Source organism: Cherax quadricarinatus, chromosome 50, assembly GCF_038502225.1.
Source record: "Cherax quadricarinatus isolate ZL_2023a chromosome 50, ASM3850222v1, whole genome shotgun sequence".
Lineage (NCBI taxonomy): Eukaryota > Metazoa > Arthropoda > Malacostraca > Decapoda > Parastacidae > Cherax > Cherax quadricarinatus.
This window is the reverse complement of record NC_091341.1, coordinates 24,308,736-24,323,322: the sequence shown is the minus strand read 5'-3', so window position 1 is coordinate 24,323,322 and position 14,587 is coordinate 24,308,736. Positions and strand designations below refer to the sequence as shown.

The 14,587-nt window shown below is 39.1% G+C and overlaps 1 protein-coding gene across 4 annotated transcripts in view; it reads left to right on the top strand.

The window, feature by feature from the left end:
• The window catches only part of LOC128695457 (erythroid differentiation-related factor 1), a 45,439-nt gene that overhangs the window by 28,301 nt on the left and 2,551 nt on the right, over window positions 1–14,587 (top strand). For all 4 annotated transcript variants that reach the window (XM_053786092.2, XM_053786091.2, XM_053786087.2 and 1 more), the window contains 5 exons: window positions 1,471–1,700; window positions 2,046–2,192; window positions 4,687–4,841; window positions 5,150–5,298; window positions 11,540–11,918. In XM_053786092.2, the coding sequence (XP_053642067.1) occupies window positions 1,471–1,700; window positions 2,046–2,192; window positions 4,687–4,841; window positions 5,150–5,298; window positions 11,540–11,918 (1,060 nt within the window). The remainder of the gene's footprint in view (window positions 1–1,470; window positions 1,701–2,045; window positions 2,193–4,686; window positions 4,842–5,149; window positions 5,299–11,539; window positions 11,919–14,587) is intronic.

The following is a 14,587-nucleotide window of genomic DNA, read 5'->3' as shown; positions in this document are numbered from 1 at the left end:
TTCAGTAACCTAAATTTTAGATTTATCCATTCATTCTATTCATATCATCATTGTAACAATATGAGGAGGGAGGAATTGTATGGGCCTAGAGCAGGTGAGACATCACATACATGAGGTAACGTGCCTGACTTGTGCCTGTGGAGTCATTCAGTTACTGCCCTTGAAATACCTTCCACATAAGATATGGTATCTAGATTTTACATTACTTCTGAAGGGAAGTAGAAAGTCTTAGGGGAAGCAAAATATCAATGATATATAAAATCGGTTTAGGTAGTAGGTGGGTAGACACCAACCGCCCAGGGAGGTACTACCGTCCTGCTAAGTGAGTGTAAAACGAAAGCCTGTAATTGTTTTACATGATGGTAGGATTGCTGGTGTTTTTTTTTCTGTCTCATGAACATGCAAGATTTCAGGTACGTCTTGCTACTTCTACTTACACTTAGGTCACACTACACATACATGTACAAGCATATATATATACACACCCCTCTGGGTTTTCTGCTATTTTCTTTCTAGTTCTTGTTCTTGTTTATTTCCTTTTATCTCCATGGGGAAGTGGAACAGAATACTTCCTCCGTAAGCCATGCGTGTTGTAAGAGGCGACTAAAATGCCGGGAGCAAGGGGTTAGTAACCCCTTCTCCTGTATAAATTACTAAATTTAAAAAAGAGAAACTTTTGTTTTTCTTTTTGGGCCTCCCTGCCTCGGTGGGATACGGCCGGTTTGTTGAAAAAAAAAAAAGTAAATGGAGAAACTTTCGTTTTTCCTTTTGGACCACCCCGCCTCGGTGGGATACAGCCGGTGTGTTGAAAGAAGAATATAAAATCGCTAATGGCAGAGACAACCAGAGGTGTTATTCTTTGTGCCCCCCCTCATGAGAAGTTCCTTGAAGTCAGTTCCTGATCAGCCGGGCTGTGGCTCGTACGTTGGTTTGCGTGCAGCCAGCAGCAACAGCCTGGTTGATCAGGCTCTGATCCACCAGGAGGCCTGGTCACAGACCGGGCCGCGGGGGCGTTGACCCCCGGAACTCTCTCCAGGTAAACTCTCCAGGTAAGGGGCTCTTGATGCAAGGAACTGGACATGCTCTCCATTGACTTGGATCAAACCTGAATGCTTCTTATTCCCTTATGGGTTTAGTGCTCCCCTCTTAAATATAATAAATATAATACAGTCTCCGCAAAAAAAAATGTTTGTCACAAAAGTGTTTGGAGAAGGATGAATAAAACAGACAGTTTAATAAGCTTTATTAGTGAACTTGGAAAATACTTAACATCAGTATCTGGTCATTTAACCTTTTGCTTTCATTACCATTTTAATCCTTCCTCTGTCTATTACTAGATTGGTGACTTTTTTTTTTTTAAACCCCAAAGAGAAGTGATTTTTTGTGCATAACCTGAAGATGTTGGGTTAAAGCCTGAGTTAATAATACTCTCTCTCTCTCTCTCTCTCTCTCTCTCTCTCTCTCTGTTAGAAATGTGTGAGGAAAAAAATATTGGCTTTCAAGATACAGAAGAACTCTGGCAAAGAAGTGCAGAAATTTTGAACCGGGGCATTGAGTATTTTTCCCGTGTCAGTGATGTGGCAAATATAGCTCTGTTGCATTCTAACACGGGTCGTCTGCTGAGACTTTGTGCCTTCTACTGTGTGCCCAAAGCTGGTCCAAGGGAGTTCGTAAATCCAGAGAGGTATTATTATGACCAGGTAAGAGTTTAGATAATACATTTAAAGGTGAAACATTTTAACAGTTTTAGAATTTCTGTTTTAATCTATTTTTGCCATAGTTATTTAATGCACTGTAATATTTCTGATGTACAGTGCCTGCACGTGTTGTAAGGGGCGACTAAAATGCCGGAAGCAAGGGGCTAGTAACCCCTTCTCCTATATAAATTACTAAATTTAAAAAGAGAAACTTTCATTTTTCTTTTTGGGCCACCCTGCCTCGGTGGGATACAGCTGGTTTGTTGAAAAAAAAAAAATACAGTATAACTACCACAAAATATAATTTCCCAGTAGAGTAGATATTAATTTTTTTTATCTCGACTACAGGCAATAAAAGAATACCAGAAAGCATTGGAGATTTTGAAATCCAGGAAAAGAAGCATGGAGATATGGGATTTAGTTGTTTGGGAGTATGGTACAACCCTGTACACTATGGCTTCATTACTACAGGATCATCCTCCACTAGTAACAGCGGTTAGTTTAACGTAATAATGTTAACAATAGTAATAATAATTTGGGATGTTGTCATTCTTGAGCATGTGTTCTTTCAATAAATTCAAAAGCACTTGCAAACCAAGCTTCAGTTACTTTTTCCTAAAGATATATTGTATATGTATTGTATATATAAGTGTGGGGGAGGTACGTGAGGCATTACGTAGAATGAAAGGGGGTAAAGCAGCTGGAACTGATGGGATCATGACAGAAATGTTAAAAGCAGGGGATGATATAGTGTTGGAGTGGTTGGTACTTTTGTTTAATAAATGTATGAAAGAGGGGAAGGTACCTAGGGATTGGCGGAGAGCATGTATAGTCCCTTTATATAAAGGGAAAGGGGACAAAAGAGACTGTAAAAATTATAGAGGAATAAGTTTACTGAGTATACCAGGAAAAGTGTATGGTAGGGTTATAATTGAAAGAATTAGAGGTAAGACAGAATGTAGGATTGCGGATGAGCAAGGAGGTTTCAGAGTGGGTAGGGGATGTGTAGATCAAGTGTTTACATTGAAGCATATATGTGAACAGTATTTAGATAAAGGTAGGGAAGTTTTTATTGCATTTATGGATTTAGAAAAGGCATATGATAGAGTGGATAGAGGAGCAATGTGGCAGATGTTGCAAGTATATGGAATAGGTGGTAAGTTATTAAATGCTGTAAAGAGTTTTTATGAGGATAGTGAGGCTCAGGTTAGGGTGTGTAGAAGAGAGGGAGACTTCTTCCCGGTAAAAGTAGGTCTTAGACAGGGATGTGTAATGTCACCATGGTTGTTTAATATATTTATAGATGGGGTTGTAAAGGAAGTAAATGCTAGGGTGTTCGGGAGAGGGGTGGGATTAAATTTTGGGGAATCAAATTCAAAATGGGAATTGACACAGTTACTTTTTGCTGATGATACTGTGCTTATGGGAGATTCTAAAGAAAAATTGCAAAGGTTAGTGGATGAGTTTGGGAATGTGTGTGAAGGTAGAAAGATGAAAGTGAACATAGAAAAGAGTAAGGTGATGAGGGTATCAAATGATTTAGATAAAGAAAAATTGGATATCAAATTAGGGAGGAGGAGTATGGTAGAAGTGAATGTTTTCAGATACTTGGGAGTTGACGTGTCGGCGGATGGATTTATGAAGGCTGAGGTTAATCATAGAATTGATGAGGAAAAAAAGGTGAGTGGTGTGTTGAGGTATATGTGGAGTCAAAAAACGTTATCTATGGAGGCAAAGAAAGGAATGTATGAAAGTATAGTAGTACCAACACTCTTATATGGGTGTGAAGCTTGGGTGGTAAATGCAGCAGCGAGGAGACGGTTGGAGGCAGTGGAGATGTCCTGTTTAAGGGCAATGTGTGGTGTAAATATTATGCAGAAAATTCGGAGTATGGAAATTAGGAAAAGGTGTGGCGTTAATAAAAGTATTAGTCAGAGGGCAGAAGAGGGGTTGTTGAGGTGGTTTGGTCATTTAGAGAGAATGGATCAAAGTAGAATGACATGGAAAGCATATAAATCTATAGGGGAAGGAAGGCGGGACAGGGGTCGTCCTCGAAAGGGTTGGAGAGAGGGGGTAAAGGAGGTTTTGTGGGCAAGGGGCTTGGACTTCCAGCAAGCATGCGTGAGCGTGTTAGATAGGAGTGAATGGAGACGAATGGCACTTGGGACCTGACGATCTGTTGGAGTGTGAGCAGGGTAATATTTAGTGAAGGGATTCAGGGAAACCGGTTATTTTCATATAGTCGGACTTGAGTCCTGGAAATGGGAAGTACAATGCCTGCACTTTAAAGGAGGGGTTTGGGATATTGGCAGTTTGGAGGGATATGTTGTGGATCTTTATATGTATATGCTTCTAAACTGTGTATTCTGAGCACCTCTGCAAAAACAGTGATAATGTGCGAGTGTGGTGAAAGTGTTGAATGATGAAAGTATTTTCTTTTTGGGGATTTTCTTTCTTTTTTGGGTCACCCTGCCTCGGTGGGAGACAACCGACTTGTTGAAAAAAAAAAATGAAACCATGAAACTTATGCATATAGTCTTTATAAAGCATCAGGCTTATCTTTATCTGTATTATTACAAAAAGTACACACCAAAAAAAACAGCTTGTTCAATAATATCATTATTTTTCACTCTAAGGTGTATAATTAGTAGTTTATTTAGTATTCTGTGTATATTTTATGTGCAAGACATTATATCACATCTATATGTTGCAGTATGTATTCATATCTTATTTATTTATAGTAAAATTAAGAAATTATGCTAAAAAAAATGTATTGTTCTAGAGTTGGGATAGTCTTCACTCTGGGAAGCAGGTGGCAGCACATCTGCTCCTGTTAGATCTTAGCAGGCAATGTGAGGTATTCAAAAAATTTTGGTGGCTAGAGTGAAAATGCAACTTATTCAGTACTGTACAGTGTAGACATTGCACCATGTACTGCAAATTTGTAACATGTAGTTAAAGGGGTGTTTAATGAGGCATTATTCTGTAGGCTGGAGAAGATGTTGCTCGGGAAGTTTTGGATCTTCTCACAAAGGCTCTTAAGTACTGCGATGTGAAAATTCCAGGAGTTCGGCAGCCACTTTATCAGTACAGAGCTGCTGTTATATATATGCGAATAGCAGGCATATATCACAATGCTGTTAGGTAAGGAAAAGTTTTTATTCTTTGTAACTTTCTCTAAATGAATTTAGAAAAATAGCATACAATATATCAAGTATATTTTCAGTTTCCCTGCTCAGTAAATTGATCAAGAATAACTGAAGAGTATACACAATATAATAAATTATTTAACTAGCAGTTCAGTTAATCCATCTGTCATAATCCAGAAAAATTGAAGGAGATTGACTAAAAATTTAGTTCATGAGTTGTCCCCGAGTTTTTTCCAAAGTTCATTGTGTTATGAATTTTGTCATGGTACCTCTGTAGAATTATATATAACTTTTTTTCCTCAGACAAGGGGAAGGTGAGATGAAAAATACAAAGCACTTGGCACAGCTGAATTACAGTAAAGCAGCTACCTTGTTCATGCAGCTGGAGAATCCCACTGATATATTAAAAGTGCAACTGGATCAAGCGGTCCTGATAGAAGATCAGTTACAAGGTATTTATTCACTCAGATAAAAATGGAGGGGTTATGCACGTAGAGGCCTCACAATAATTGAATTTGCAAATTCATCAAAATTATGTCCATACATTGCAATAAAAATATCACTCAAATATGGGAAATATTTACATTCATAAATATGACCATAAAGAAAAGATATTCTAGGCACATTTTGAACAAAATCCTATAATTAGTTTTCAATTTAAGGATCATGTGCAAAGAAAAAAAAATGGCCATCTCCAAGCAGCTGTCCAGAGTCACAGTACTTTTATCAAAATTCACTAATTCTTATTATTCAGCATTTTTACTGAATGGTCTCTTATGAATTATTTGGAGTATGTATTTGCATTTTTTAGTGGTTCCCATTTTATTTTGGCTTCGTACAATCTCTAAACTAAAAACCAACCATTGTATTCTTTTTGAAGATGTGCTCAGTGGTTTTCTTGTATCCAAATATCTAATCATGCTAAATGCTTTTTCTCTTGAATGTCAGTGTTTATGAAGTTAGAGCAGTATAAAAAGAGATTTGGCCTCTGAAGCACAAAGCAATACTGTATCTGTTTTACAGACAAGACTTAGTAATATTGTATTAGCAGTTTCTGAATTTATGTGGACTTTAAGAAATGTAATGTCTCCAGGTTTAGAGCATTGATTGTACTGCTTTGTCAACAGGGATAGAATGATCTTATAACAGTGTACCTGTGTTAATTGATGGTTTCAGTATGATTTAACCATTATTACCTGGTATCTATAATGTCTAGGTAGTAGGTTGGTAGACAGCAACCACCCAGGGAGGTACTACTGTCCTGCCATGTGAATGTAAAATGGAAACCTGTAATTGTTTTACATGATGGTAGGATTGCTGGTGTCTCTTTTCTGTCTCATAAACATACAGGATTTCAGGTACGTCTTGCTACTTCTACTTACGCTTAGGTCACACTACACATACATTTTTTTTTTTTTTTTTTTTTTTTCAACAAGTCGGCCATCTCCCACTGAGGCAGGGTGACCCAAAAAAGAAAGAAAATCCCCAAAAAGAAAATACTTTCATCATCATTCAACACTTTCACCACACTCACACATTATCACTGTTTTTGCAGAGGTGCTCAGAATACACAGTTTAGAAGCATATACATATAAAGATACACAACATATCCCTCCAAACTGCCAATATCCCAAACCCCTCCTTTAAAGTGCAGGCATTGTACTTCCCATTTCCAGGACTCAAGTCCGACTATATGAAAATAACCGGTTTCCCTGAATCCCTTCACTAAATATTACCCTGCTCACACTCCAACGGATCGTCAGTTCCCAAGTACCATTCGTCTCCATTCACTCCTATCTAACACGCTCACGCACGCTTGCTGGAAGTCCAAGCCCCTTGCCCACAAAACCTCCTTTACCCCCTCTCTCCACCCCTTTCGAGGACGACCCCTACCCCGCCTTCCTTCCCCTATAGATTTATATGCTTTCCATGTCATTCTACTTTGATCCATTCTCTCTAAATGACCAAACCACCTCAACAACCCCTCTTCTGCCCTCTGACTAATACTTTTATTAACTCCACACCTTTTCCTAATTTCCACACTCCGAATTTTCTGCATAATATTTACACCACACATTGCCCTTAAACAGGACATCTCCACTGCCTCCAACCCGTCTCCTCGCTGCTGCATTTACCACCCAAGCTTCACACCCATGTAAGAGTGTTGGTACTACTATACTTTCATACATTCCCTTCTTTGCCTCCATAGATAACGTTTTTTGACTCCACATATACCTCAACGCACCACTCACCTTTTTTCCCTCATCAATTCTATGATTAACCTCATCCTTCATAAATCCATCCGTCGACACGTCAACTCCCAAGTACAGTGGACCCCCGGTTAACGATTTTAATCCGTGCAAGAGGGCTCATCGTTATGCGAAATAATCGTTATGCGAATGAATTTTCCCCATAAGAAATAATGGAAATAAAATTAATCCGTGCAAGACGCCCAAAAGTATGAAAAAAATTTTTTTTTACCACATGAAATGTTAATTTTAATACACACAAACTGAAAAAGGCATGCACAATTACATGACACTTACTTTTATTGAAGATCTGGTGATGATTGATGGGATGGGAGGAGGGGAGAGCATTATCTTCTTACTGTTTAGAAGGGGAATCCCCTTCCATTATGACTTGAGGTAGCAAGTCCTTTTCCGGGGTTACTTCCCTTCTTCTTTTAATGCCACTAGGACCAGCTTGAGAGTCACTGGACCTCTGTCACACAACAAATCTGTCCATAGAGCTCTGTACCTCCCGTTCCTTTACGATTTGTCTAAAATGGGCCACAACATTGTCATTGAAATAGTCACCAGCACGGCTTGCAACAGCTGTGTCAGGGTGATTTTCATCTATAAAGGTTTGCAGTTCAACCCACTGTGCACACATTTCCTTAATCTTTGAAGTAGGCACAATGGATTCCACAACTGGCATAGGCTTCTCAGGGTTAGCCCCAAACCCTTCAAAATCTTTCTTAATTTCCATACTAATTCTCACCCTTTTTACCACAGGGTTGGCACTAGAAGCTTTCTTGGGGCCCATGGTCACTTATTTTCCAGAAACAGCACCGAAAACACTGTAATAATACGAAATATTCCGAGTGTATGCTTGGATGTTACCGCGGAGGCTGGCTGGTAAACAATGGGACGGCCGGCACATGTGAGGCTGGCTGAGGGCACATTGGACGCGTCTCGGACGAAAATCGGTAAGCGGGTTTTTAATCGGTATGCGCGGCAAAAATTTTGCGATAAAAGTAATCGGTATGCGGAAAAATCGCTATGTGATGCCATCGTTATGCGGGGGTCCACTGTATCTGAAAACATTCACTTCTTCCATACTCCTCCTCCCCAATTTGATATCCAATTTTTCTTTATTTAAATCATTTGATACCCTCATCACCTTACTCTTTTCTATGTTCACTTTCAACTTTCTACCTTTACACACATTCCCAAACTCATCCACTAACCTTTGCAGTTTTTCTTTAGAATCTCCCATAAGCACAGTATCATCAGCAAAAAGTAACTGTGTCAATTCCCATTTTGAATTTGATTCCCCAAAATTTAATCCCACCTCTCTCCCAAACACCCTAGCATTTACTTCCTTTACAACCCCATCTATAAATATATTAAACAACCATGGTGACATTACACATCCCTGTCTAAGACCTACTTTTAACGGGAAGTAATCTCCCTCTCTTCTACGCACCCTAACCTGAGTCTCACTATCCTCATAAAAACTCTTTACAGCATTTAATAACTTACCACCTATTCCATATACTTGCAACATCTGCCACATTGCTCCTCTATCCACTCTATCATATTTTTTTTTTTTTTTTCCCAACAAGTTGGTCGTCTCCCACCGAGGCAGGGTGACCCAAAAAAAGAAAGAAAATCCCCAAAAAGAAAATACTTTCATCATCATTCAACACTTTCACCACACACATTATCACTGCTTTTGCAGAGGTGCCCAGAATACAACAGTTTAGAAGCATATACGTATAGAGATACACAACATATCCCTCCAAACTGCCAATATCCCAAACCACTCCTTTAAAGTGCAGGCATTGTACTTCCCATTTCCAGGACTCAAGTCCGACTATATGAAAATAAATCTTAATCTAAATCTAAATCCATAAATGCAATAAAAACTTCCCTACCTTTATCTAAATACTGTTCACATATATGCTTCAATGTAAACACTTGATCTACACATCCCCTACCCCCTCTGAAACCTCCTTGCTCATCCGCAATCCTACATTCTGTCTTACCTCTAATTCTTTCAATTATAACCCTACCGTACACTTTTCCTGGTATACTCAGTAAACTTATTCCTCTATAATTTTTACAGTCTCTTTTGTCCCCTTTCCCTTTATATAAAGGGACTACACATGCTCTCCGCCAATCCCTAGGTACCTTCCCCTCTTTCATACATTTATTAAACAAAAGTACCAACCACTCCAACACTATATCCCCCCCCCCTGCTTTTAACATTTCTGTCATGATCCCATCAGTTCCAGCTGCTTTACCCCCTTTCATTCTACGTAATGCCTCATGTACCTCCCCCACACTTAAATTCTGCTCTTCTTCACTCCTAAAAGATGGTATACCTCCCTGACCAGTGCATGAAATTACTGCCTCTCTTTCTTCCTTAACATTTAAAAGTTCCTCAAAATATTCTTGCCATCTACCTAATACCTCCATCTCCCCATCTACTAACTCCCCTACTCTGTTTTTAACTGCCAAATCCATACTTTCCCTAGGCTTTCTTAACTTGTTTAACTCCAAAATTTTTTCTTATTTTCATTAAAATTTCTTGACAGTGCCTCTCCCACTCTATCATCTGCTCTCCTTTTGCATTCTCTCACCACTCTCTTTACCTTTCTTTTACTCTCCATATACTCTGCTCTTCTTATAACACTTCTGCTTTGTAAAAACCTCTCATAAGCTACCTTTTTCTCTTTTATCACACCCTTTACTTCATCATTCCACCAATCACTCCTCTTTCCACCTGCCCACACCCTCCTATAACCACAAACTTCTGCCCCACATTCTAATACTGCATTTTTTAAACTATTCCAACCCTCTTCAACCCCCCCACTACTCATCTTTGCACTAGCCCACCTTTCTGCCAATAGTCGCTTATATCTCACCCGAACTTCCTCCTCCCTTAGTTTATACACTTTCACCTCCCTCTTACTTGTTGTTTCCACCTTCCTCTTTTCCCATCTACCTCTTACTCTAACTGTAGCTACAACTAAATAATGATCCGATATATCAGTTGCCCCTCTATAAACATGTACATCCTGGAGCCTACCCATCAACCTTTTATCCACCAATACATAATCTAATAAACTACTTTCATTACGTGCTACATCATACCTTGTATATTTATTTATCCTCTTTTTCATAAAATATGTATTACTTATTACCAAATCTCTTTCTACACATAGCTCAATTAAAGGCTCCCCATTTACATTTACCCCTGGCACCCCAAATTTACCTACTACTCCCTCCATAACATTTTTACCCACTTTAGCATTGAAATCCCCAACCACCATTACTCTCACACTTGATTCAAAACTCCCCACGCATTCACTCAACATTTCCCAAAATCTCTCTCTCTCTCCTTTACACTTCTCTCTTCTCCAGGTGCATACATGCTTATTATAACCCACTTTTCACATCCAATCTTTATTTTACTCCACATAATCCTTGAATTAATACACTTATAGTCCCTCTTTTCCTGCCATAGCTTATCCTTCAACATTATTGCTACTCCTTCTTTAGCTCTAACTCTTTTTGAAACCCCTGACCTAATCCCATTTATTCCTCTCCATTGAAACTCTCCCACCCCCTTCAGCTTTGTTTCACTTAAAGCCAGGACATCCAGCTTCTTCGCATACATGTACAAGCATATATATATACACACACCCCTCTGGGTTTTCTTCTATTTTCTTTCTAGTTCTTGTTCTTGTTTATTTCCTCTTACCTCCATGGGAAAGTGGAACAGAATTCTTCCTCCGTAAGCCATGCGTGTTGTAAGAGGTGACTAAAATGCCGGGAGCAAGCGGCTAGTAACCCCTTCTCCTGTATATATTACTAAATGTAAAAGGAGAAACTTTCGTTTTTTCTTTTGGGCCACCCTGCCTCGGTGGGATACGGCCGGTTTGTTGAAAAAAAAAATATATACATATCCTTCTGGGTTTTCTTCTACTATATTTTCTTACTGGTTCTTGTTCTTGTTTATTTCCCCTTGTCTCCATGGGAAAGTGGAACAGAATTCTTCCTCCATAAGCCATGCTGGGATCAAGGAGCTAGTAACCACTTCTCCTGTATACATTACTAAAGTTTAAAAGAGAAACTTTTGTTTTTCTTTTTGAGTCACCCTGATATTTGGAGTGACATCTAAACTGTTGTATCTGAGCACCTCTGCAAAGACAGTGATTAGGTGTGAATGATGGTGAAAGTAGTACGTATTTCTTTTTTGGGTTACCCTGCCTCAGTGGGAGATGGCCAACGCGTTGAAAAAAAAAATTAAAACCGGCTGTCTCCCACCAAGGCAGGGTGATGCAAAAAAGAAGAAAAAAAGTTTTTCTTTATACATTTAGTAATTTATACAGAAGGGATTACTAGCCCCTTGCTCCCTGCATTATATTGTATGATTTCACTGTTTTTTTTTTTTCTTCTTCAGGAATATCAAATCAGCAAATCCTTATTAAACTTCATCTGTCCATTCTTCAACTGCTGGTAGACTGTGTTCCAGCTCTCAAGAGCAGTGAGGCTTCTGCTGTAGCCAAAGTCAACCAAACCAGCACTGATAATATGCCGAAAATTAGCTCATGCAGCCACAATCAGAATAAACAAGTGGGTGCGAACATGGATGACAGGAGCAAATATAGAGAGAATAATAATGCATGTAGTGAAGAAATTAGCTGTCAGAATGAATATCTAACATATGAGGATGAGGAAAGTCAGGAAAAAATAAGGGCCTTGTTAGTTGTGTTTGAGAAAAAAATTCAAAATTCCCTTATGGCCCTTATAAAGATATATTCTTCGAAATCCAAAAAGAGGTAAGTCTAAATGTTTCTCTAAAATACTGCCATAGGTCATTATACCTTCCTTATAATCTAGTCATTCCTGCTGTTTTATTATTTTTCCTTTGCCTGTAGCCTCCTGTCTGATACAGATAACTGCATTTCCATGTGTAAGCCTAAACATAATATATACACATAGAAAACTTGCTCTCTTAATAGAGAAAGTTAATATACAGGTCATTGGGCTTACTGATGTGGTAGCCTGGCATCACATCAAACTTGTTTGAGGAAGTTAATATACAGGTCATTGGGCTTACTGATGTGGTAGCCTGGCATCACATCAAACTTGTTTGAGAAAGCTAATATACAGGTCATTGGACTTACTGATGTGGTAGCCTGGCATCACATCAAACTTGTTTGAGAAAGCTAATATACAGGTCATTGGACTTACTGATGTGGTAGCCTGGCATCACATCAAACTTGTTTGAGAAAGCTAATATACAGGTCATTGGACTTACTGATGTGGTAGCCTGGCATCACATCAAACTTGTTTGAGAAAGCTAATATACAGGTCATTGGACTTACTGATGTGGTAGCCTGGCATCACATCAAACTTGTTTGAGAAAGCTAATATACAGGTCATTGGACTTACTGATGTGGTAGCCTGGCATCACATCAAACTTGTTTGCATTAATCATGACTACATAAGAAAAGTCAGTTAAAATATCCATGAGGGGTATGACAGGAGAAAAATTGCTATATAATAATAATTAGGAGTTGTTAGAGAAGATTGAAAAGGATATGAACTACTGTTTGCCTGGAAAGCTGTGTTAGTGAAGTTTGGAGAAATACTCTAAAAACTGATAATTACATATGTTAGGCATTATTTTGCATGCCTCTTTGGATGGGGAAGAACAGTTAGTCAAAGTATAGTTCATCTGGGGGTGGAAATGTTGGCAGTGAGGAGCAATGTTGTGAAAGGTTTTCATATCCGACAGATATAATGCATTGGTACCTCAGGATACGAACAGCTCAAAACGTGAACAGTTATGTAGGTGTATTTATGTAAGTGCTTTTGTAAATGTATTTTTGGGGGTTCTGAAACAGATTAATCTAATTTACATTATTCCTTATGAACAAATTTGTTCAGTATCAGCACTCGAACAGCTATCTGGAACGAAATAAGTTCGTATCCCGAGGTATCACTGTAATTGTAATACAGTGGACCCCCGCATAACGATATTAATCCGTTCATGAGAGCTCATTGTTATGCGAAATTATCGTTATGCGAATGAATTTTCCCCATAAGAAATAATGGAAATCAAATTAATCCGTGCAAGACACTCCAAAGTATGAAAAACAAATATTTTTACCACATGAAATATTAATTTTAATACACACAAACTGAAAAAGGCATGCACAATTACATGACACTTACCTTTATTGAAGATCTGGTGATGATTGATGGGATGGGAGGAGGAGAGAGTCTTAGTGTTTAGAAGGGGAATCCCCTTCCATTAAGTAAATAACAAAAAGGCACAATACCGTGACTGGAACGATACACAAATAACCCGCACATAAAAGAGAGAAGCTTACGACGACGTCGTAAGCTTCTCTCTTTTATGTGCGGGTTATTTGTGTACCCTTCCATTAAGACTTGGTGTCAAGTCCTTTTCTGGGGTTACTTCCCTTCTTCTTTTAATGCCACTAGGACCAGCTTCAGAGTCACTGGACTTCTGTCACACAACATATCTGTCCATAGTGGCCTGTACCTCTCATTCCTTTATGATTTCCCTAAAGTGTTTCACAACATTGTCAGTGTAATAGTCACCAGCACGGCTTGCAATAGCTGTGTGAGGGTGATTTTCATCCATAAAGGTTTGCACTTTCAGCCACATTGCACAGATTTCCTTAATCTTTGTAGTAGGCAACTTCTTCAATTTCTCTCTCCCCTCCTCCGAACCAGTTTCCTCAGGTCTGGCCTCTTGCTGTTGAAGTTGATCTATCAGCTCATCAGTGGTTAGTTCTTCATTGTCCTCCTCCACCAACTCTTCCACATCATCCCCACTAACCTCCAACCCCAAGGACTTCCCCAATGCCACAATTGATTCCTCAACTGGCATAGGATTCCTAGGGTTAGCCTCAAACCCTTCAAAATCCCTTTGGTCTACACATTCTGGCCACAGTTTCTTCCAAGCAGAGTTCAAGGTCCTCTTAGTCACTCCCTCCCAAGCCTTACCTATAAGGTTTACACAATTGAGGATATTAAAGTGCTCTCTCCAAAACTCTCTTAGAGTCAGTTGAGTTTCTGAGTTCACTACAAAGCACCTTTCAAACAGAGCTTTTGTGTACAGTTTTTTGAAGTTTGCAATAACCTGCTGGTCCATGGGCTGCAGGAGAGGAGTGGTATTAGGAGGCAAAAACTTCACCTTAATGAAGCTCATGTCCCCATAAAGTCGCTCTGCCACGTCTGTAGGATGACCAGGGGCATTGTCTAACACCAGGAGGCACTTAAGGTCTAATTTCTTTTCAGTTAGGTAATCTTTCACATTGGGGGCAAATGCATGGTGTAACCAGTCATAGAAAAAGTCCCTAGTGACCCATGCCTTACTGTTTGCCCTCCACAGCACACACAAATTAGCCTTGAGGATATTCTTTTGCCTGAACGCTCTGGGAGTTTCTGAGTGATACACTAATAAAGGCTT